This window comes from Typopeltis vanoorti, chromosome 14 (genome assembly GCF_054136105.1).
Source record: "Typopeltis vanoorti isolate ZY-2024b chromosome 14, IOZ_Tvanoo_1.0, whole genome shotgun sequence".
Classification (NCBI taxonomy): domain Eukaryota; kingdom Metazoa; phylum Arthropoda; class Arachnida; order Uropygi; family Thelyphonidae; genus Typopeltis; species Typopeltis vanoorti.
In genome coordinates this window covers 34,378,104-34,404,922 of record NC_143562.1, presented here as the reverse complement: position 1 = coordinate 34,404,922, position 26,819 = coordinate 34,378,104, and the positions used below count along the sequence as shown (strand labels likewise).

General features: G+C 34.5%; 1 protein-coding gene across 1 annotated transcript in view; it reads right to left on the bottom strand.

Moving 5' to 3' along the window:
• Positions 1–19,116, bottom strand: part of LOC150099359 (uncharacterized) — a 90,664-nt gene extending 71,548 nt beyond the window's left edge. Inside the window, exons 1-3 of the mRNA XM_090404326.1 lie at positions 18,940–19,116; positions 13,188–13,308; positions 9,714–9,850 (exon numbers count right to left, since the gene is read on the bottom strand). Of these exons, the coding sequence (XP_090260452.1) occupies positions 9,714–9,850; positions 13,188–13,308; positions 18,940–19,116 (435 nt within the window). The remainder of the gene's footprint in view (positions 1–9,713; positions 9,851–13,187; positions 13,309–18,939) is intronic.
• Between the last annotated feature and the right edge of the window lie 7,703 nt (positions 19,117–26,819).

The window sequence follows — 26,819 nt, the reverse complement described above, 5'->3', positions numbered from 1 at the left end:
AATACAGAGACAAATGTAAGAAAGCTAAACACTATGTAAAACTAGCTAAACGAAAGTCATGGGAAGACTTTGGTAAGAACCTAGAAAATAAATATCAAGAAGGTGGCAAGATATCCTGGAGGTAGTTGAAGAAGCTCAGAAATGGAGGAAAGAGTGCTGTAAAAGGAATTAGAGATGATAAAGGACTAAAGGTGATATGAAAACTGGAGAAAAAGATATCCTTGATGTATGAAGTAATTACTTCGAAAAATTGCTAAATGAAACAATCAGTGACAGCACACTGACCAGGCATGCAATCAGGAATACATATCCATACTTGAAGTAGTAATGGCCATCAAAAGCCTGAAATGTGGAAAGGCAGCAGGAGTAGATGATATTCGACCAGAAATGATCAAGTATGGAGGTATAAGAGTCTTACAGTGGCTGTACTGCCTAGTTCAGAAGGCCTGGAAAGAGGCATGTATTCCAGATGATTGGAGTAGAGCTCTCTTAGTATTCATATATAAAAAGAGAAATAAAATTGAATGCGAGAATTACAGAGGTATTTTTCTACTGCATATTCCTGGTAAGATTTATGTCAGTATGGTTGAGAACGATTGTGGAAGAAAAGCTTGGTGAAGAACAAGCTGTATTCATAATACAGCCTAAATAGAGGCCGTCAGAATCAGATTTTCACTTTACTACAGATAGTTGAGAAATAATGGGAATGTGACAAGGATTTGTATTTAGTTTGTAGATCTGGAAAAGGCATATGACAAGGTGGCAAGAGAGAAGCTATTAAAAAACACTACAGTTGTATGGTGTCAGTGGGGCATTATATAATGCAACACCTAGTCTTTATTTGAAAATTGGAGATGTTAATGTCAGCTCTTTGCTTTATGCAGACGATGTTATACTTCTCAATAAATCCGCTACAAGCCTGCAAGATTCCTTGACTAAATTGAATAACTGTTGTAATAGATATGGTATGAAGGTCAGCATTAAAAAGACAAAGACCATGAAAATAGACAGAAACATTGAAAATATCAACTTACGTTAATGAAAAGTAAAACATTTCAGCTACTTAGGCATGATTTTTAGTGAAGATGGTAAATTAAATATCGAAATAGACAACAGAATCAACAAAGCTATTATGGTAGGAAGTCTACTCAATATGTTTATATGGAATAAGAGAGAAATTAGTCAAAACACTAAATTAGCAAGACAGCATTCAAACCATTTTTAACTTATGGATCTAAGAGCTGGGTCAGAAGTAAAACACTTGACCAAAGACTAGAGACAGAAGATATGAGAGTTCTGAGAAAGATTAGGGATATGAATAGATGGCATCAATGGCAATATCATATTAAAAATGAGGATATCAGGAAAGAACTTGACATTGTCAGCATCCAGGAATGCGTTAGCAGAGCTAATCTCAAATTTGTTACAGCTGTTATTCAATTTAGTTAGAGAATCCTGGACACTTGTACTAGATGTGTTTAGTAGTACAACATCATCTGCATAAAGTAAAGAGCTAAGTTTGACATCTCCATTTATAATATTAGGCCTACTGTGATTTTCTTTCATAATGTGATCCATAGAAATTATGAATAAGAGTGGAGATAATGTGCATCCTTTGTCTTACCCCTGATTTTACATCAAACCATCTTCTTGAATTTCCTTCAATTCTAACTACTGACTGACAACTTAAATATAGACTTATTATATAGAATATAGAATAATTATTCCATTCAACCCATATAATTGTAGTGTTTTTAAAAGCTTTTCTCTGGGCACCTTTTTGTATTGTTAAACTGTGAATGAAGATATTTATAATTAATAATACTTCATTCATAATTAACAAGACCTACCACATCATAAGGATTTATTTAAATTTATTTTGTTAATCTCTTGCTTATAAAATGTTATTAATGAATTCCTTTTTAGTTTCGTTTGTTAATTTTATTTATGCAATTTTTAAATATATTATAGACATGAAAAGCCTCTATATTAAAGTGTCATTCATTTTATTTGCTTTATTCTTTTAATAATAATATTAGAAACTGTAATGTATGTAATTTTAATACATCCAGAAGATTCTTTGTGATATCATTTGATTGTTGTTGTGAGAAAACATACAAATTTCTCCTAGTGTATGTTGGAGCGTGAACTACTATATATGAAGGGAAAAACAAGTTTGATGTGAGCCTAACCGGTGAGAACCAGTTATTGGCAGGAAAAAGGAAGGAGTGGATATGAAAACAAAAGTAAAGACAGAATCAAATAAGGGAGTATAGAGAACGGTAGCTGGAGACTGGAGGGGAATTTTGACTTACCAAAAATGGAATTTAAAGGACTGGGAATTGCTTGGAAATTTAACTTGGCTTTTTCTGAGTTCAATTTTTACCAAAACTTCCTAATGCCTAAGAGTGAAATAGTGCTAGAAATAGGTTAATACGTATAAGAAAAAGAAGAAATAGGGATAATTTAAACCAAGTGCATAAAGGTTATATTCTCCCATGTCTATAAATCAGTCGTGGAAATGGAAGATTCTTTTAAGTTTGTGTTACTACAAAGTAAAAGTCAGCAAGGACTTTAAAAATTGTTGTTCGATCTCCTTAAGATGTGATGAAGCTATATTCTGGTAAGATTACCTATACTACACTTAGTGAGAAGTAATGAAAATTAATTCCACCGAAAGTAAATTGTTCCTAGTTGTTGCATTCAGCGAGTCAAGATTTAACGTGTGATGTGCTAAGACTTTTCCCTCTTCAAGTGACAAGTGCTATTTTATTGAATTAAGTGTTCATTGACTGAACGAGAATATTGAGAAGTATATTTGTTGTAATTTAGGAATCTCGAACTTACATGAACTAAAATTGATTAACTGAGCTTAGAGAATTACAAATAAATGTCTGTGGTTCATGAGTTGTATTCTTTCTGAATATCTTGAACTGATTTGATATTTAAATGTTTTGAGATGTAACCTTGACCAGAGTAAGGTTATGATAGAAGTTCTCTGTAATAAGAAGAATAAGCTCTGTTAAATATAATCTTTAATTATAAAGTTTAAGCTCAGCTGAGTATTATACTAGAATCTTAATGAGAGCTTTATATTCGTTTAATTATAATGTCCCTTGGAATACTGTGTTATGATGTAATTTATGTGACACTGCATTAAATAATTTTATTTGAATTGAATCTTGTATTTGGCACAGTCGACTGTGCCATTTTGTTGGATCTTAACTTCTTCTAAATCACGTTTTATCGTCTTATAACTCTCTCTCTTTAGTATTTAACTAGTTGCAGGCTGATATATCAATCGAATATGAAGAAAATTTATATTATACTGCGCCACTCCATATTCTGAATTGCAAGAGCAATTTAGATAAATCAACCTTCAACTGTATTAGGTTATCATAAGCTGATTTTAGGCCGAGGTTTTTATTCTTACTACATAGGATTCCTGCTGAGATTCGTATTATTTTAATGAGCGGTGCAATGAAACAATCAGGCAAATACAAGATTCGATTCAAACAAAATTATTTAATGCAGTGTCACATAAATTATATCATAACACACCATTCCAACAGGGACATTACAATTAAAAAAATACAAAACTCTCATTAAGATTCTAGTATACCACTCAGCTGAGCTCAAACATTATAATTAAAGATTATATTTAACAGATCTTATCCTTCTTGTTACAAAGGACTTCTATCATAACTTTACTCTGATCAAGGTTATATTTCAAAACATTTAAATATCAAATCAGTTCAAGATATTCAGAATAATACAACTCATGAACATTCCGACATTCATTTGTAATTCTCTAGGCTCAGTTAATCAATTTTAGTTCATGTAAATTCGAGATTCCTAAATTACAACAAATATACTTCTCAATATTCTCGTTCAGTCAACGAACACTTAATTCAATAAAATACACTTGTCACTTGAAGAGGGAAAAGTCTTAGCACATCACACATTAAACCTTGACTCGCTGAATACTGCAACTAGGAACAATTTTCGGAGGAATTAATTTTTGTTACTTCTCGCTAAGTATAGTAAAGGTAATCTTACCAGGATATAGCTTCAACACATCATAAGTAGATCGAACAACAATTTTTAAGACCTTGCTGACTTTTACTATGTAGTAACACAAACTTAAAAGAATCTTCCATTTCCACGACTGATTTATAGACTTGGGAGAATATAATCTTTATGCACTTGGTTTAAGTTATCTACTTATTTCTTAGTTTTCTTATACGTATTAATCTATTTCTTGCACTATTTCACTGCTAGGCATTAGGAAGTTTTGGTAAAAATCCAACTCAGAAAAAGGTAAGTTAAAATACCAAGGGATTCCCGGTCCTTTAAATACCATTTTCGGCACGTCAAAATTCCCCTCCAGTCTCCAGCTACCGTTCTCTATACTCTCCTATTCGATTCTGTTTTTACTTTCGTTTTCGTATCTACTCCTTCCTTTTTCTCGCCAAAAACTGGTTCTCACCGGTTTAGCTCACATCAAACTTGCCTTTCACTTAGTATATAGTAGTTCATATTCCAGCATGTGCTGGGAGAAATTTGCATGTTTTCTCATAACAACCAATCAAATGATACCACAAAGAATCTTCTGGATATATTAAAATTACATATATTACAGTTTCTTATATTATTATCAAAGGAATACAGTAAATAAAATAATCGACACTTTAATACAGAGCCTTTTCATATCTATAATATGTTTTAAAATCACATAAATAATATTTTAAAAGCAAGAAACTAACAGAATAAATTTAAATAAGTCCTGCTTATGATATGGTACATGATGTTAATTATGAATGAAGTATTATTATTATAAATATCATCATTCACAATTTAACAGTATGCCTTTTCCAGATCTACAAAACTTAAATTAAGATTGCTTCCTCAACCTCAAAAAATGAGGATTATTCTTTTTTGCTGGAGATGCTGCTTTTGATCCATCTTGTAACCCACTCTATACAAATCCTAAATCTATCTACACTGTTCATTCACATGTTCTGAGTAGTGCATCAAAAACTTCCCTAAATATATGCATCAAAAGCAAAGGCTGATGCAGATGCTGGAGACAAGAAACCTTTTCCCTACTGAACAAAAACATTACAACACTCATAATGATGACACAAACAAAGATACAGAAAATAATTTGACATGAAATCTCTACTGACCCAGGAATTAGAAAAAGTTGAAAATATTAGCAATAAGGAATGTCAAGAAGAATGTAAGAAAAAACAAGTAATGTGGTACAGTGATTCACTCATTAAATTTGCATTTGACAACACAGTCACTATTTGGAATTTTTCATTTGGCACATTCTTAACTGAGAAACAGAAAAGTAAAAGACATTGTACTTTTCTGTTTCTCAGTTAAGAATTACTTAAGTAGCGATAAATACAGTATAAGAGAAGATACCGGAAGAAGAAAGAAGGTTGAGAGAGTGAAATTATTAGTCTCTGTATTACTTAGTTATTTCCATTATCTCTATTACTGAGATATGATAGTAATGAGTTAAGAATGAGGACTATTATAGCAAAAGATTTGATGCAGGATATGTAGTAAAAATGGATGTGCTGAGTAAGTTTTATTATAGAAAACACTTACACGTATATGAGAGGGATGGCCTGTATGTGAATGAATTAGGTATCAGGACCCTTGAGAAAAAACTTAACCAAGGGGGTGACGGAAACTAGACCATCATGAGTGGAATGGTGAGAATGCATAAGTATAGCTGAGGTATGCAAATATGTTAACAATATACACATCAATAATCATGGTTATAAATCTGGTGAAAGGGTGGACTTGCAAATTGGTTTAGACTGTTTTTGAGTGTACACTGTGGGAAAATGCACACTCAAAACTTTATTTTTCTCTTTCCTATTCCTACAGGAAAGAGAAAAGTTCAAAGTTCCATCTACAGATTGCAGATGGAACTTTGAACTTTTGAAGCGCAGATGTAAGTATATGAAAAGCTAGAAGGTTACTCATTATGTCTATACACAAACATCAGGAGTAACAAGAACAAGGAGGTTGAGTATTTTTGACTGTGAATACAATATGGCCTAAGACTGTTGGTGTTAATGAAACCTGCTTAAGAGTCAGATGCAGTAAATGGAATCAAGTATAAAGGATATAGTATTTATAGGAAGGACAGAAGAAGAGGGAGATATTAATGATATCAGATGATTTACTTCTGGCTGAGCTAGAAACTCATGTATGCAAAAATGTAATAATGTTCCATGAAGCAGTGAGTACGAAGCTATCTAGTGTGAAGTGAAGGATAACAGGATGAAATATATGTTGAGGTGATGCTAAAGACCTGGCAGTTCAATTTGCTGGGAGATGAAGAAATCATCAGCAAATTACCCTGAGAAGTACTAAACAAGTAATCATTATGGGTGATTTCAATTATCTGAACATTGAATGAGTAGCAGAGAAAACTCATGATAAGAATGAAAGAAAATGAGTTGTTGTGAGACAACTTTCTCAACATGTGAAAGATGGAACTCGAGGTCAAAGAGTTTTAGATTTGATCATAGTGTCAGAAGTGGATATCAGTTAAAGATATGATTTTTTGTCACAAGTTGATGACAATGATCGTGCCCTGATAATCCAGCAAGTAGATAAGTATATGGATGTTCAATTAAGAATGATTACACGCTGAATTACAAAGCTGGAGTTTACAACAAACTCAAGACAATATCTCATAATCAGTTACTAAATGGAAAGGATATTAGTAGCGCATGGAAACATTCAAATGCTGTATCATTTAAATGTTTCACTAAAGTTTAAAGAACAAATTGGAGTGAAATGGATGTGCATTATTTAAGCAAGGGATCCATATCAAGAGAATAAGGATGAAAGGAGTTATAAATATGTCAAGTGCAGGTCATAAAAGTTACAGAAAGCAAAGTCAGAGAGTGTTTGACATATTCTTTAAGGATATGTCTGGAGACCTAATACCACTGTCATTCAAGTGCAAAGCAGCTCTGAAGTTTAGCCATTACATACATGGGATTAAAACTGATAGTAATGCATCAAGATGTTACCCAACCAGTTAGTACGTGGGTGATGGAAGTGAAATGGATGTAAATTATTTAAGCAAGGGGTTCATAAGAAGAAGAGGATGTAGAAGGAATATCAAGAGAATAACAGCAAGTTCAACTAGCTGTAAGTGGCATGCAGATTGAATATGAAAAAATAAACTCCCACAAAAAACATAATATATGGATAAAAATTTGATCAAAAGAAACAAAAAATGACATTTCCATATACATTCCAAACACAAATGTGTGCTCCACTGAACCAATATTTATTCCTAACAGAACCACAGTGGGAAGTCACACTAATCACCCATTTCAATTGCCCCAACTATACTTATGATTCTTTCCACTGCAGTTCACAGTTGTGAAACTTGAACAAATGTGCATTCTAACACCCCATGCCAAACTTGGAATTCACTTTTCAAAATCTTTTCTGACACAAGATTTACTTGTATTCACTGTATCTCTATTACTCTCCAAATTTTGATAATTTTCAAATTTTCCAATTTTTGTTCCTGTAACATGATTTTCTATGGTACAATATCCAAACAGTGAGAGTATCTTCCTTGCAGGCATTAATATTTAAAGTTCAACTAGCTTCTCTTTTTTTCAATTCTACTGACAATCTAGAAGATACCAGGATATTAGTATTTTGAAAATTTACAGCAGATTTAAGATAGGATAATATTTGCAGACTAGCAAATTTGAACCATTCCACCCATGGTTCAATTCTATAAACTATGAATATAATATAATATAATTCTACTCAAAGTGCATTTCTATGAAATCATTTTAGGCCTTTTTTTTTTTTTTTTTGAGATGATTCCCAAGTTAGTCTATCTCTGCAGAGATGTTGGATTTTTTTGCTCCTGAAGGAAACTCAAGTTTTTAACTCTAAAACTCGGGAAAAAAACTAATCACAGAACTCGTATATTCACACAATACACATATATTCACAAAATAAACATGCTCCTAATCAGGATTACAACATGGAATGGTAGCATTGTCTGCCATATTCTAAACAATGTCTCACAAAACAGCAAACGATCTACAATGATGACATGGGGATAAGTTGCACCCGCCCCCCAATTTCCAAAATGTAGTACTAAAAGAATTTCACTTTTCCATTTGGGAAATAAAATGGCATTAGAGCATAAGGCCATTTATTATTCATTTATTTTTTCTGGTATAATAAATCTCACTTGAGAAAGGACTATCTGCAAATAGTGGAAATTCAGGGTTTCAATCTAAAAGAGAATGTTTAAAAAACATTAAATTGGCATCTCAACAGCTGATATATAAAGGGTGTCCCAAAATTCACTCAAGATTTAAATTTAGCACCATTTGCGCGGTAAAGTGTTGCCAACGAGAAAAAAAGACAACGTGACAGCTGACAGTTCAGGGTTATTAAAAATGGGCAGCGCCACACGAAAGAACAACGCATTTTCATTGTTGAGCAATATTTTAAAAATAATGAAGGTTTGGCAGCTACAGTTCGCAATTTTTGTACAAAATATGGTTGGAATAGTGATTTAACTTCATCAACTGTGAAAAGATTAATTAAAAAATTCAAGGAAACTGGATCAATTAGTGATCTTATACACTCTGGCCGTCCTTCAACAAGTCGTTCAACAGAAAACATCGAAGCAGTTCGTGAAAGTGTTGCTCAGAGTCCAGGAACATCAATCTGGCACTGTGGTCTTGAATTAATTGGGCATTTTGAGAAGCTCTCTACAGCGTATTCTCACGAAAGATTTGCATCTTTATGCTTACAAAGTTCAACTGACTCAAGAACTGAAGCCTACTGACCACACACAGCGAAGAGAGTTTGTTGAATGGATTATGGAACAACAAAAAGTGGATGCTTATTTTTCGAACAAAATCATCTTCAGCGATAAGGCTCATTTTCATCTTGATGGCTTCGTTAATCGACAAAATTGTCACATTTGGGGTTCAGAAAATCCACGAGTGATTGTTGAGAAACAAATGCATCCACAACGTGTCACTGTTTGGTGCGGAATTTGGGCTGGAGGCATCATCGGTCCATTCTTCTTCGAAAATGCGGCTGGTAAGGCAATAACAGTTAATGGTGCTCGCTATCGCGACATGATAATCCAGTTTAGTTTTTTGTGCCTAAATTGCAAGATATGGATGTGGACGACATGTGGTTTCAACAAGACGGTGCCACATGACATGCCATACAGCCCGAGAAACAATTCAATTACTGCATGAGCCATTTCCTGGTCGTGTAATTTCCCGTTTTGGTGATCAGAATTGGCCGCCCAGATCATGTGACTTAACGGCGTTGGACTTTTTTCTTTGGGGTTTTTTTGAAGCCTAAGGTTTATGCCAACAAGTCCATGACCACCCATGCCTTGAAGGAGGAAATTAAGCGCTATATCAATGAAATTCAGCCACATTTATGCAAAACGGTCATGGAAAATTTCGACAAAAGAGTGCGTATGTGCCAGCAAAGCTGTGGAGGCCATTTACCCGATATGCTATTCCATGCATAACCCTATACTGTATACTTTATGAATCAATAAGAAATTACAATTTTTAATTAAAAACCTGTGTTTTCTATCAAAATTACTTCTTGCGTGAATTTTGGGACACTTTGTATATATATATAAATTGAATATCCAAAGTTACCTTTATTTTTAGTTCTTTATTTTCTAAAACAACTTCAGACCGTTTTGGTTCTTGACCAGATGAAGTCTGAACAGCTTTGGAAGACTTAGAAATCATAGGTGTTCTGATCTTCACTTGCTTCTCAGGAATGGAATTTACTAAATTGAGTGAATCAGTACAATGCAACCATTTTCTCCATATGTATGTTTCTTATTGCAGTGATTCATTTTGAAACTTTTAAATGTATAAAAATATTTATAAAATTAATTAACTTAGCAATTTTTAAAAAATGCAGGGTTTAGTTTAAATAATTATTATCACAAAATAACAATGATATTAAAAACCATTTTATTAAATGAGATGTTAAACAAAAAACTAGGCAACATCTGTAATAACAATAATGACAACATGAAGACTAATATTATGTATAGCTTCTTTCAAGTAGTACTATACTGAGTCAGCAGGTAATAAATGTCAAGGAGCAAGCTCTCAGAAATTTTAGCTCTTTAGAAAAAAATATTTGTTTATCATTTCTTCATTAAGAAAAACAGAGAATTTATTATTCTGCCATGAAAATCATCTACCTATGTACTGAGCAGCATTTCATCAAGATAAATTCTCTACTTGTCTTAATTTAACAATGATGTAATTTACTATTTGTCTGAAGAGCTAAAATTTCTGAGTTACCAATATGGAACTTTTCCTTTTTCATAGAATACACATGTCCTGTGCGTATTCTATGGAAAAGTCTAAATAGGATATGCACAGGACATGGTATCTGTGCAGACAGCCCACACAAGTGGGGAAGATCATCTACACCCCAATGTGGCCGTGGGGCCATAAACCAATCTGGCACATTGTGGAGGACTGCAGCATAAGAGCCTACCCTGGTGACCTGAGAGACTTTTTTGAGGCAGATCCTTCAACTCTTGATTGGCTGTCTGAACTAGACTTAAAATTTTAATGACTTTTTTTTTATATGTGTATTATAAAATGCACATATACACATATGTGTATATGTGCATTACTTGTCTCATTTTTATTGTCTGCACAAATATGTATTTATATATTCCGATGTCATGTGTCTTTATTATGCCATACACTAAATAAATAAATAAATCCTATGTGAATGGGACAATAAGAACAGGAGTAATCATTATGTTATTAAACAGTGGCCTTTGCATACACATTTCACACCTGGAGAAAATAAAAAAACAGATACACTATTTGCCACCACTTCACATCAAATTTGGACTCATGAAAAACTTTATGAAAGCATTGAATCAGGAAGAAGCAGGGTTTCAGTATTTGAAACAAAAATAAGTGATGAAAAAGTAAAGGAAGACATTTTCACTGGGCCAGAAATTAGATTGTTAATGAACAATCCCACAATGGAACAAGTTCTAAACCAAAAGGAAGTTAATGCATGGACACATTTTAAGTTATTTGCAGAAAACTTTTTGGGTACTCATTTCTTCTATGCTCAAAGCATATCATGATAAATGCAAAATGTCTCTGAAAATACACTTTCCTGACTCCCATCTAGACTTTTTCCCCAGAAAATCTCAGGTCCGTAAGTGATGAGCACAGCAAAAGGTTTCATCAGCAGATTATGAGGATGGAAAGCAGGTATAAGGGGAGGTGGAGTTGTGCTATATTCGCTGATTACTGTTGGGGATCTGAAACAGGAACCACCAGGTTCATCTTATAAATGGAAGGCATTAAGACAATCATTCTAGGTGACTTTCATTCTACATGTATGATATTGTTAATAGTGTTTATATCATAAAATTGTATAGATTTGTTTCTCAAAAACTATATGTGATAAAAAAATATTAAAAACATATTTGAAATCAGCATGAGAAATTGAGTAAGAATCACACACAGCTGGAAAGGAAACAACAACAACAACAAAAAAGTTAAATTTTGTCGGACAGTCGAATGTTGGATAATTATCCATCCTTCTAGTGCAGCATAGGTAACTGAAAGATTACTGTGATCAAATACCTATTTAATTTAAAGGGAAAAAATGAATATAAAGAAATGATGATGAAACTGGAAATATATTGCTACAGAGATGAGACAGAAAGTGAATTTTGGGAATATCAACTTTCCATATATTATATTTCAATGAAAAGTAAGTACCACAGAATGTGAGATAAAATTTCTCTACTTACCAGTAATATATTTTTCACTCTTAAGAGATGCAGAGTTAAAAATTTTTATGTTTTAACTCTGAAAATGCTGTTCTTTAATAATCAAAGTAGTTGGTTACTTACCAAAAGAAATGCCAATTCAACCACTAGGTGGTTGAATTGGCATTGAATAATCACCAAATAATTAAACAACACATCTTTCTTGGGGATTTCAATAATTGCAATAAACTGTCTTCTCATCTCTAAATCTGATAATCAAGCTGAAAGAAATATCTCTGCTGTTTGTAATGACATACAAAAATAGTCCATCTATTCACCAGAATGCCAGATAATTTTCATCATTCCCAACATCCTGGACACTTTCTTAACCAGCTCTCCTTCCAAATATACTGTAAATGGTAATTCTTTTCTTGTTAACTCAGACCATATCCTTTTCCAGATTTCCTTTTCTATGGAAAGGTCATCACCCAGCCATTCTCAGTCTCATGTCTTTCAGCAGTACAAAGGTACAACCTCTGTGATTTCTACTAGTATTCTTTTCCATCCTAATTACTATTTCTACTCCCCAGAAGTGAATAAGTGAAATTATCCTTGCTGGAATGGGGCCTATAATCCCAACTTCACTCAAACAGCCAAAGATGAAAATTTGGCATACTTTATTACTTGAGTCAAAAACTCAGTTTCACAGTATCTATAAAAAACACCATCAACATATCCAAATCAGACTTTCAAAGGAACAATTAAAGAAAAACTTTTCTCCTGCTTAAAGGGTAGCCAAGCTTTCTGATCATCTGTTTCTGATCACCAGATATCACCATCTAGAAACCTAGATGGTGATATCTGGAGCTTCTGATGTAATGTCCACTCCTCATCTTCACATGGTGAACCCTGTTAGTAGATATGCAATGGGTACTGAACGAATAAGGATGGACTGACAATTTGGGACTTAGCTGACCAAATTGTAATCTACTTGCTTAAACCAAAAATAAACAACATGATGAGATAAAATAGTCTATAAGATATTCCTGACATTATTACTAATATCACTTTTTTGATGATATAAAATATTTATTATTTCTACAAGTACAGTATCATATTAACATTTCTGACAAATTCCAGTATTTGATACCACTCTGCATATTGGAAGCCTGATGTAGCTTGAAAAATTTCTATAATCTAGAGTAAGATTTTAAGATTATTAATCCTCAATTGCACATAATACCAAAATAATGTACTACAGGTTCTATTTTTTGTGGGTGAAATTCACTTAACAGATGTTTTCAGTACTTGGAAATAAAAATATATATACTTCCTGCATAAGTCACTAGTCTAAACTTACAAGTTGTATCTCTTTTATTAGTTTTTATTTCATGTTCCAATTCTCGTATCTTTGCTTCCATCATATTTTTTTCTAATAGGTATAGCTCTTCTGCATCTTTTAGTTCTTTTTCATATTCATTCTGAAAGAGTAGTTTTTCAAATAAGATTAGTATAAAAAATAGAAATAATATTTGTAAATTCAAATACTGTATTTGCAATAAACTCATTACAATAAAAACATATGTAATATTTAATATATTTCTTTTCTTCAAGTATTTAATGTGCAACAATCAACATTTAATGTCTTTCATTTACAGTTGAGAGATGCTTGAAGGCAGTAGCAGCATATTGTACCCCGCAGTTAGAATAAATAATAAACTGGATGAGAGATGAATGAAAAAGTTCATGATGCAAGAGATTTATAAAAGAAAATCATGTGGAGGACCTTTTAGGAAAAGCACGATGAACAGGTGAATGAGTTATATACAGCAAAGGCTAGAAGTGACATAATAAAAATCAGATGAGTTTACAGTTTACAGGAAATTCTAGAGTAACATTATGTGGTAGATATAATAAAGATTGTATGAAAATAACCTTGTAGATAATTGCAGGTGTGGAATAGCTGCAGAGTTGAACTATTAAGTAACAAATTTGCTAGGATTTAACATCTAGGTGGAAATAACACTTGATGATGTGGTGAAAACAGATGAAAAGATAGAGATATACATGAGTTGCTATCTCTCTCTCTCTCTCTCTCTCTTTCTATCTAGATACTCCAAAATTTTGATACAAATAGTATGAAATTTATTATTTCATAATTACCTCCATGCAGTTCTAAACTCTTCAAGTTTTAAGTACTAGTATGATACTAGTACAGAAGTAGCAATACCCTCTTGCCAAAACAAAGATAGCACACTACATGATAGTCATTCTCGAGAAAAGGCTTAGACATTGGTTATGCATTTTTACTAAATAGCTTAAGGAAATTACAATGTATACTAAGATATACATTAAAATAAATTTTAATACACTTGCAATATTTCGGCAACGTCACGTTGCCATTTTCACAGGAACTTAAAACAAGACACATGCACGCAAGCACAACAAACAGTAAATGAGGACGAAGCAGGAAGCTATTCTTTCTCCTAAAAGTCCTGATGATGCCCCCTAGCAGGCAATATTGGTATTCTTGGGCTGAAGGTCTTCTGATGTAGGTTTCCCAAATTTGGGGCAGTCTCACGCAGCCAAATTTGTTGAGGTTTGGATTGTTTCTTAGGGCTGAGGCTGATTCCATGAAAAGACTTTTGTATTTGAATTTACTATGGTGTATTATCATGGCTTTCTTCCACCATATTCTATGGCAGGTATCCAGCGCATGGTCTGCAAGACCAGAGTGGCTGTATTGGTGAAAACGGATGTAGTTCTTGTGTCTGAAATTCTGATATTAGCTGTCCTGCCTGTTTGGCCAAAGTAGGACAGCTTACAGCTGCAAGGGACCTGGTATACCCCAGGTAGGTCTAGGGGGGGGGGATTTGGTCTTTAGTAGAATGGATAAGGGATGCCAATTTTTTATATGGTCTGTAACAAGACGTTAAGTCATGTTTTTTAGGATTTTTGTAACTTTTTCCGAGGTGTCTCAGATATAGGGTATGGTGATGGATTTAGAGTAATCCTTGTTGTGAGGGGGAAGGGGAGGGTTGTAGTTTATTGGTTTCGATATTTTTTGGATTTTTTTTTTTTTGGGGGGGGGGGTAGCCATTGGCTGAGAAAGTGTTGAGAATGTGGTTTAGTTCTGTGATTAGGGCATTGTCATTTGAACAGATAAGTTTAGCCCTGTAGTGTAGTGTCTTAATGACTCCATATTGTTGTGTGTGTGTGGGGGGGGGGAATTGTTGGTGAATGTATCTGCCTGTATGGGTGGGTTTTCTATAGACTGAGAAAACCAAGGTTCCATCAGGCTGGCAGGTGACTAGTGTGTCTAAGAAAGAAAGGCAGTTGTTTTTTCTTCTTCCAGGGTGAATTTGATTCTGGGGTGTTGGTTGTTTAAGTGTGTTAGGAAGGAAAGGAGTGCATCGAAGCCATGTGGCCAAATAGTGAACATCATCATCAACATAGTGAAGCCATATGGTTAGTTTTTGTGGGGCAGAGTTTAAGGCTTTCTCTTCAAATGTCTCCATATAAAAGTTGGCCAAGGGTGGGGAGAGTGGAAAACCCATGGCTGTCCCTTCTATTTGTTTGTAGAATTTTCCTTGCCAAACAAAATAGCCTGAGTTCATTGTGAACTGAAATAGGGCTGTGATATTGGGAAGAAATTTAGCTTGGATTAACTCTATAAGGATTCTTTCAGTGGGACATTTGTGAATAAGCTCTCACACACTATACTGGCAACACACCTTCACACATAAAAACCTCAGCCCACTTCAAAGCCAGCATAGCAAACCTTACACCCAAACACACTGACTTAATGGTCAGTTTTGATGTCTCCTCCTTATTCACAAATGTCCCACTCAAAGAATCCTTAGAACTAATCCAAGCTAAATCCACACTCCTGACATCTAAGTGACTTGTGGCCAGCCATCGTGGAAGAGATCGGAGCCTCACCACGTATTTATCCATTGTCAACCATGAAACACACTATGTCACAATATGAAGTTAGAGATGTGGTTGAGACACCTGCAACCATCAGCTCTTATAGCTACAGGGAAGAAGATCTTGAAACCAGGAATTGTAAGAGAAGAACTACTAAGGTAGTGTATGAAGATAATATCTCAAACCCTCCAGGGAGGATATTCTTAGATGTCCCTTGTCTGAAAACCAGGAGCAATCTCTTGAAACTAGTAACATGGAACGTCAGAACACTCAACGAGGCAGGCAAATTAGATAACCTATTCCAGGAATTAGAAGTGATGAAGGCCGATATTGCAGGTATATCAGTGAAGTGAGGTGGACAGATACAGGCATAATAAGAAGAAAAAATCACACTATAATCTACTCTGGCAGTCACTTACACCTTAATGGAGTAGCACTTGTCCTAAGTAATAGAATTGCAAAATCTCTACAGGGATATTGGCCCATAAATGACAGAATGAATCGTAACTGCTAAAATAACTGCACAACCATTCAACCTGTATATTATCCCAGCATATGCGCCAACCCAAGATCATCCAGATGAAGAGTTGGAACAATATTATGAAGACATCCAAACTGCAATCTCCAGTGCTAAGTCAGATGATGTTATTATAATGATGGGTGACCTAAATACAAAAGTGAGCTCAGAAAAAAATCTCATTTTGCATGGGAAACCAAGGGCTTGGAATCAGAAATGAAAGATTAATTCAATTCTCTGAAATCAATGACATAATAATTACCAACACACTAGTTAAACATCCTCCCAGAAGACTATATATACCTGGAAAAGTCCTGGGGACATCTATAGAAACCCAATTGACTATATAATAATAAGCAAAAGATTCCGAAATGCAATAACACAAACAAAAACATATCCTGGAGCAGACATAGGATCGGACCACAACCCAGTAATTGCAAAAATCAAAATAAAACTTAAGATACCAAGCCAACCATTCATAAGAGAAACTGATAATTCAGACTCACTTAACAACCAAGAAGTTAAAGACTGCTTTATAAAAGTATTCACAAAATCCCTTAACAAGTGTGACACCACAACTCGCACAGAAAATAGAACACCAATTGATGAAATTAACATGAACTGGCAAACGTTCAAGAATAGCATCAATGAAGCAGCCAAAAATACACTCCCACAATTAAAAAGGAAAAGGAATAAACCTTAGATGAATGAAGAAATACTGACGTTGATGGAACAAAGAAAAAGGTTAAAGAACAAACCTGAATATAAAAGCATGAATAAAGAAATAAAAAAAGAATGCAGGAAAGCCAAAGAGGAATGGATTAAATATAAATGTATAGATATAGAAAACCTTGATAGAAAACACAGAAGCAGAGAAATGCATCAGAGAAATGCAACAAGCAGGACAAATACAGCAAACCATGCAAGTGTCATTAGAGACTCAAGAGACCATATTCTAATGGATAAAAAAGAAATCATGGAACGATGGATTGAATACACAAGGAAATTATATGAACAACAAAGAAATGATATTCCTGAACAGACTGATTTAGAAGGACCATTCATTTTACTCTATGAAGTTGAAAATGCCGTCAGAAAACTAAAACCACATAAAGCTGCAGGAATAGATAACATCTTGGCAGAATGGTTGAGGGCTCTTGATGAAGGAGGACTGAAATTTTTAACAAAATTATGCAATAAAATATATGAGACTGGATTTCTACCCAAAGATATTAATCACTCAATTTTTGTTCCAATTCCCAAAAAACAAAAGCTACAAGATGTGAAGAGTTCAGGACAATCAGCCTCATCAGTCAAGTATCAAAAGTCCTCCTATACGTTATTCTTGAAAGAAATAAAAGAAAAATAAATATAGAAATAAATGATACACAAAGTGGCTTCAAGGAAAATGTAGGTACAAGAGAAGGTATTTTCAACATCAGAACCATCACAGAAAGAAATCTAGAAAAACAAAAAAATGTGTACCTCTGCCTTATAGATTACAAAAAGGCATTCGACAATGTCCAACATGAACAATTAATTGAAATCCTCTCACAAATAGGCATGGATGGAAAAGACATTAGGCTATTAATTAATCATTACTGGGAACAGACTGCAACTTTGAGAATAAATAGAGAGACCTCAGAAGAATTCCCAGTTCAGAAAGGTGTGAGACAAGGCTGTGTCTTTTCTCCGATTCTCTTTAACCTGTACACAGAAGAAATATTTAATAAAATTAGTAACCTCAAAGGAGTCAGTGAAGGGGGCAGAAATATTAATAACCTAAGATATGCAGATGACACAGTTCTAGCTGAAAACAAATATGACTTCAAAACTCTTATAGATGAAACCCTCAAGTATAGCGAACAGTATTGGCCTCCGTTTCAACTTTAAAAAAGACAAAAATCATGATAATTTCAAGAGAAAAGAAAATACCAAAAACATGCATAATATAAAAGGAAATAAATTAGAACAGGTGCAAAAATACATATACCTCGGACACTTGATCACAGAAAATGGCAGGACAGAAGATGAAATTAGAAAAAGGATTGAAATTGCAAGGTCAACTTTCAACAGGATGAAAAACCTACTAACATCTAGAGAATTAAATCTGAAAACAAGACTTAGAATCTCCAAATGCTACATATGGTCTACATTATTATATGGAGTAGAGACATGGACACTCTCCAATCTGAGTGTGAAAAAACTGGAGGCCTTTGAAATGTGGATGCTGCGAAGAATTATGAGAATATCATGGAAAGACAAAAAGACAAATGAAGAGGTACTAGATATGGCAGACATAAACAGGAGCCTGATGAAAGAAATTAAAAATAGAAAAGTCAGATATTTTGGACATATTCTGAGACATAACTGTCTACAAAGGACACCTCTCGAAGGAACTATTGAGGGAAAGAGAAAGAGAGGAAGACAAAGACTGGAATGGATGAAAAATATATAAGACTGGACCTATCTCTCATATGAGGAATGCAGTAGAGGCACAGAATAGGACATGGTGGAGACACATGGTAGTCAATCTCCTGGAGGGAGAAGACACCTGATAGGACAGGACTCTTTCCTGATTCAGTTGCTTTTTCAACTCTTCAAGATCTTCTGTTGTCAGATCGTTTGAGTGTTCTTCAACTAATTCTTCTACTTCTTCATTTACCTCCAAATGTAATGCTTTGCCCAAGGAGACTATCTTACCCACAATGTCAGCATTTTCAGCAGCAAGTTCACCAGCAGCATCTTCAGCATCTTGAACACTGGAAACAGCACTTCTTATCTTGCAGCAGTCTGGCCATAACTTTTTCCAGGCAGCATAAGTGTCTAACTGACACTTCATCCCATGCCATCAATGACTTGAATAGCATGAAGGATATGATAATGATCCTTTCAGAATTCCCCCAGAGTCAGACTGGTAAATGAAGTTGCATCAAAACATCTTTGGAACAGGTGTTTTTGTATACAATTTCTTAAAGTTTGATATGACCTGTTGGTCCATGGGTTGCAAAATAGATGTGGTGTTCACAGGAAGAAATTTTATCTTGATGAAGTTAAATTCTGCCTCCAAATCTTCTTCCAAGCCAGGTGGATGCCCTGGAGCATTGTCCAGAAGAAGCACAGCCTTTTCAGGCAAGTTTTCTTCTCTCAGGTACTTTTTCACCGTGGGCCCAAACACCTCCACGATCACACTTACCTCTCGCATTCACAGCCACATGGAGCGTGCACCGTACTGACACTGGTATGAAGCATTTCACTTCTCGCTGTCTCGAATGTAAACAACATAGTCGGGTTGGTGGGTCTGCCCTATGTGATGTGGCCAGCTCATTTCTTTGTCACACACATACAGATGGAAAAGATAAGCTCCTGGAATGGCCCGACTGTTCATGTTTGCTGCTTTATGTTAACACGCGCATCCACTAAAACATTCGTTAGCCGAATCCATATTCATTAGCCAAGTCCAAAAAACAGCGAAAAAAAATCTTCATTAGCAGGGTCACTCATTAGCCGAGGTATCACTGTATCTGTCTTTAAAACATCAGTAATGATCTAAAAAAATTGAGTAAAAAGCCAATGACATTATAAAAAAGGGATACTCCTAAACAATAATAGTTAAATAGCCATAAAAATAATATTTACTCAGAGGAGTAACATGGGAATTTTTCCAGAAATAATACCTATGAGACCCCATGGAGTCTGGGACTCATCTTGGAGGTCCCTTTTGTCATACACACAACTCATCATACCATGCCTTAAACACATTCAAATCTCTGCAGACACCACACTCTCAGGCAATGCCCAATTATTCACAACTTTTCATGCAAAAAAAACCTGCTTCTCACTCCCTTGCTCACACCCTCCTTATACAGTTTCTAGGAATGACCTCTTGTTGTCCCCCAATCTCCCACCATTTTATAAAAAACCTCTTCAACATTAATCCTATAACAATACCCTACTAACTTGTACATTTCTATCATATCATCCCTCTTTCTTCTATCCCCTAGGCTCTATAATTTGAATTGTCTCACCCTTTCTTCATATTCAACATTCCAGAGATCAGAAACTATTCTGGTCAATTGCCTCTGGACCTTCTCCAGCATCTCTTCAGCCTTTTGAAAACCAGGTGATCAAATCTGTATATAGTAGTCCATATATGCCTAATCAGAGCCTTATACAATGGAACCAGAATCTCCTTACTTCTATAAGTCAGTGTCCTCTGCATCATTGCCAGAACTCGTTGTGTTGTCCTCATAATTTTGGCAATGTGTCCTCTAAATTTTAGACCTTATCTGCCATCACCCCCAAGATCTCTTATTTCCTCCACCTCCAACAATATTTTCCTGTCAAGAGTAAACTCTACATTCCATCTTTGTTTTTCAAATTTTTTAAAACTTTTAACTAGTCTTTCTCTCTATAACTGCTCAAATGATTTCCTAAACATTTTGCAACATTGAACTGTCATCTCCACACTCATGCCCATTCACTCAGTCTATTCAAGTCTTCTTGTAAGGCCACAATATCTGCTCTACTCCTCATAATTCATCCCAACTTTACATCATCTGCAAACAGCTATATATCCCCATTCAAATCTTCCCCAGTATCATTAATATACAGGTTAAACAGCAATGGCCCTAAAACAGATCCCTGAGACACACCACTAGTGACTTTCCTTTAGAAAAGACACTAATGAATGGGGGAGCAATACACAGCTTGTTGATACTCATCAGAAGCCAATCTATGCATATAGGAGGTCTTCCATTATTGAATTTCTAACCATCTTACAACGATTTTATCCTCTTCGGTTAGAAGCAAACCATTTTTATCCCTTATAGCATTTACTTGCTTGTTTTCTTCAGGGAATATTTTCCTTGTCACCTCATACAGTTTTTCATCATGTCTTAATGCTATAGACTTCTGTGCTTCTGCCAAACTGACCACATAATTCCTTTTATCTTCTCTTGCAGATCTTTTAACTAACTTGTCTTAATGATTTCCTAAATTTTTTTTAAATACTATTGCTCTCTCATTTTCATTGTTTCTTTTGCCAACCTGAGCATTCATGTCACTATAAGAATAATCATGTCATGCTTCAGTACTAGTTCTATTCATCTCTAATGTATCATAAAGGATCTCTTTTGTTTTAAGATTCTTCTCATTTGTTCATGCATACACTTATATTATGGTGATTTTAATACATCTTGAATATAATCTAGCTATCATTATTCATCGATCACTATTGGACTTCCAATTTATCAAGGATTTTCTCTTCACTAAATATAAGCACCACTACTCTCTCACTTATTCACTTCTAATTATTCCTAAAATATCCATTCTATACTTTCCCATTTCCTTGATAACTTCTTGTGTGTTTCCAGTTTGAAACACAGCTTTAACATTCCACATTGCAATTAGCATTTTCTGTTTAGGTGAAAGTGGTGGCCTCATCTGTTTCAAAGGTTCCTGTAGGCTATGCCCTTGAAACTTCATTCATGTATTTCCTCCTGCCAACTTAAATAGTGGTCATCAAGAATCCTGCATGCCATCACACCTGGTATACTGGGCTCTTGGCATGGGGAAGCATGATTAGCCCTGTGTCCAACCTTCCTCCTTTATATGGGCTTGAGAATGACATGGGAGGTAGATCACCCCCAAGGCAAAGGCTTTGTCATTAATAGAAGATACAGTGGTATCTCGCTAATCCGAACCCCTTTAGTCCGAACTGTCCAGTAATCCAAACTGCGGTTTGAAAGAAAAAAAAAGTTTTATTTATTATGTATTATTATTTTGTGCACTATTATTTTTATTTAATAATTATTATTTTAACTATTATTATTATTTATTTTATTATTATTACAATACAGTATCTTTTCATACTGTCGATTGTAAGGTTATACTGTAGGCCTATTTTGATTTATTGTAAAGACCTGCTTTTAAATGTATTGTCACATCGATTAAACATATTACCACATCAATAAAAATTATAAATTTGAAGGCTGCTTGGGAAGTAGTTGAACGTGAAGCAATTCAAGCGTCATGGAAAAAACTGTGGCCTTCTAGAATTTACCAAGATAACTATGGTGATATGCACAAAAAGAGGAAATTCAAAACGTGCATAATTTGGTTAAAAATATAAATCCAGATGTTGAAATTTCACAAACAGATGTTTGTGAAATTACGGAATGGATTACAGGTAGAACTGAAAGTGAATTCGAAATCAAATCAAATACTCAAATTATAATTATAAAAAGAAAAGAAAAAAAAACATTCTGCTTAGCCCATTCTATAGAATGGGCTAAGCAGAATGATACGCCATACCACAAAATTTTATTGCTAATGCAGCTCCGAGAAGAAGCATTAGAAAAAAAGTTTAGCTTCAAGTGACTTTTTTACAAAGAAATAAAAAAAATTTTTTTTTATGTTGTGTACAAGAAAGTGATATTTTTTATGGAAATTAAATTATGTACTGAACTATGCAATTTTATTAAATCAGAATCCTCAACAATACAGGTACACACAAACTAAATTTTTTACTAAAATAAACTTGTGTACTGTGTTATTTTTTAAGTTTTGCATTACAGTGCAGTAGCTTTTTTTTTCTATCAGTTACTTCATTTATTTACAGAATTAAATTGATGTACCATTAGAATCTGATTATTTTTGTTTTAAACGCTAGTTATTGTTGTCTCTTGGGGGAAAATTCGCTAATCAGAACAAGCACAGTTTTTTTTTAGTACGGATTAGCAAGATGCCACTGTATTACATTAATGATTATCATCATCGTTACTATCATTGTTAAATTCCTGTCATGGTAGTCTGTACCTTCAATGGTGTGCAGGATACTATGGCATGATTTAAGTTTATATTCTTAAAATACTCTGGATCAGAGATGTTTGTAGAAAGTTTAATCAGTTGTTTACAAAATAAATTATGCGATACAAATTATATTCTCGTTTTAATTCTTTACCCAAGATTAAGCAAACAGGCTTTGTGCATAAAATACCTTTACGTGTAGATACCTGATTAGACAGGTTGATGACTTCGCATTCAATTATTTCAGTATCCCAAAATGCATAGCATACTTCTTACAGATGTACATATTCCTATACATTTTGGGAAAGGTCACCTACCTGAGCCAGTTTCAACCTTTGAGATCTCATTAGATGGGAGCTAGATACAGGAAAATACTGAAGTTAAATAAATACAGAATTTTTCATATCCACACTGATGAGACCTCAATAAAGGTTGAAACTAGTCTGGGTAGTTACCTATCCCATAATGCAAGGCAACATACACATCCAAAAGGAAATGTACTCATGCATTAGAGGATACTGAGGCAATTGATGTAAAGTCAACTACCTTTACCTCTATATAAATAGCCAAGTTGTGAAGATACTGTATACACATACTTTGCTTGTGCTTGGGTCAAGGATTAAAATAAGAATATAATTTCTTGTCTAGTATAATTTATTTTTTATTTTACTCCACCTACAGTACATTGCAAACCTATAGTACATTAGTACAGCTCATCTACTGTACTTTACAAAATATTTTACCTATTTTTATTATATACTGTGTGTGCGTGTTGTGTGTGACATAATGGATTTACTAGACTGAGGGACATATTTGAAATTGATTAAATGACGGGAAGCCGAGAGATAAAAACAGAAATACTATTTATTATTTAAATAATGCACACAATTAGCTACATCTTAGAAGACTTCATCAGGTGCATTACATGAAAAGAGACATACAAAAAAACATAGCTATAAATTAAATTGCCAACATATTACTGACATTTGAAGGCATTCTGAATACCACAGTATTGTTAGGCACATATGCATAGTAATGATCTTGTGAATGTCAAAGTTGGATAGCAGCACAGTGACAATCAGAAAGATGTTGAGGTTAATCTTCAGATGTAATGGACTGAGGGCGAATTCCTTAGATTCCACAATTTTGCACTTCTCTCATGTTTGTCTTAGCATCTAATGATGGTCTAAAAAAAAAGTTGTCTCTACTGACCCACTGAATTAATTCTGGTTATTTTCTTTTCAATCAACGATACTATTTATGAACTGAACTTTGGCTTAGCCATTGGAAATCCTTTATCTCCCATACTGGCAAATTTATACTTGGAAACATTTAAAGAAAAAGCTATCACTTAATTCCCATTAAAGCCTAGGTTATGGAAGAGATATATAGATGATATTTTCTTAATTTGGAGTTATGGACCTAATTCCTTAAAAGAGTTTATAACCATCTCAACAGTCAACCCAAAAATACAATTTACTTTGGAATTAGAAGTTGATGCCTCTCATGTCAAGCTCACTTGTGTATCTGAAAAACTGAAGATCTCCATTTATACAATAGATATTTTCATGTATAATCTCATCATTGGGTAAACATGCTTGTCCCCTCCTCTGTGAAGAAGAGGATATTAAACAAAGAACTACAGTTTCTTTTTACAACCTTTCAGAAAAATAGTTATTCTAAACAGATAGAAAGCTACTATTTAATTCACCTCCTTGCCATGTTGAAGATAGGGATGATGTAAAACGCTATATATCTCTACCACATATCAGCTCTGTTTCTCCATTTCATTCCTCTTCCCAAACTCTGTTCTTTACTTAGTATGCCTAAATAAAAACATAACAGCTTAAAATATCCCAGCATTTACTGTCGTTGGTGCAACATGTCCTATTTTAGTCAGACTGAAAAATCCATTGATTACATCTGGAAAAGCATATGAGAGACATCACATATGGCAGAACTAGAGGTAGCACACTAATCATGCCGTTCATTTTACTGACCCTAACGATAAAAATTCTATCACTCATCCAGTCATCTTGAACAAATCATGACGAACTCAAGAGAAGAATTGTGGAATCTAAGGAAATCATCCTCAATTCATTACATCTGAGCACCAACCTCAGCTACAATCTTTCTGATTGTCACTGGGCTGCTATCCAACTTTGGTGTTCGCAAGATCATTACCGCATGCACATGCCAAACAATACTGTGGTATCCAGAATGCCTTCAAATGTTAGTAATACATTGGCAATTTAATTTATAGCTTGTTTTTTGTTTGTCTCCTTTCATGTAATGTACCCAATGAAGTCATCTAAGAAGATGAAACTAGTTGTGCACTTTATTTAAATAAAAAATAGTATTTCTATTTTTGGCTTCCAGTTTAATCTATTTCACACACACACAATTTGTAATTTTATATATTTTTCAAATAATCCAGAAATTGTGTTCTAGTGATTAAACATGAAATTTCAAACCTCTTTAAGGACTCTAATAAGCGGGACAGTGGTATCTGGGAATATGCTCTCACAGAAGTCTGTTGTAAAGGTGTAACAGTTGATCCACGGATGACAATGACAAATGTTTTCCCATCTTGTAATGGAATATTATCTGGTACAACAGTGGTTGAACAGCACTTGAGCAAAGCAGCTTTCATTTCTTCTTTAGCAAATAATAACTGAGTGGTTAGCGTATCTACTCTCCAGCCAAAAAGCTGCGGGTTCAATCCAAACATGGGCATGGATGTTTGTGATTGTCTTTGGAAGTGGTGGTGGTGGGTGGTAGATGGCGTTGGCATAGTTGTGGTCATTTGGTGGATTGAGTGGTGGAAACGGCTGTAGAGCGGGTGCCCTCCCTCGATGAGTCTTTGGACTCCCTGGAGGTGTCAAATAATAATAATACTAACAATAATAATAAATGGCCTGTTATTTTTCGGTTGCTTTTTTGGAGAACGAACTTGGGGTGGGGAGGATAAGATGTTGCTAATGTTTAACACAAATTTCCCTGAGTGTGTTGGCAATCACTGTTGGATCATTAACTGTGCATCCATTGTATTCAAGGACAGAGAGCTGGTGGGTCATAAATATGCCCTTCATTTTCTGGATTTTGTCCCAGGCTTCTTTTGTGTTGTTATTCTTGTTATGTAGGATGTATATTGGATCTAGGATTCTTTTTGACTCAGATAGTGGGTGTGTCTTGTTTGAACTCAGCCACAAATTTCATTTTAAAGAAATTAAATTTGTTGTGGGGTATCTTTGAAGAATACTCCACGCTTTCTTCTGAGTTTCTTTGGCTGCTGCAATCGTCATACCACCATGACTTAGGAATACATGTAAACAGACTAGATGTTTCATGAATTGCAGTTGTGGCAACTTGTGTAATACACTCTGTCATATGATTCACTGCATCACTGATGAAAGAAGAGCTGACTGCTGCAAATAAAATCCTGCTAATGATGAGAAGGTGGCCCAGTCAGCTTGTTCATTGTGATATCCATGATGATGCAGAAAAGTAGATATCATATTGAAAGTGATCACATTCAAATACATTATCTTGAGGGGAGGGAGGTGGAATTATTGTTGTCGAGCATAAGCTCAACTACTCTTCCTCTGATGTTTGTTCAAGCGCTACCTCCACAGAGTGTTATGCCCATTTAAATCTCCCGAGATATATCTGTGGCAGGAGGAACATAGATGCAGCATTTAGTTATTATAGTTCTGACTGATAGTTGCATAGTAA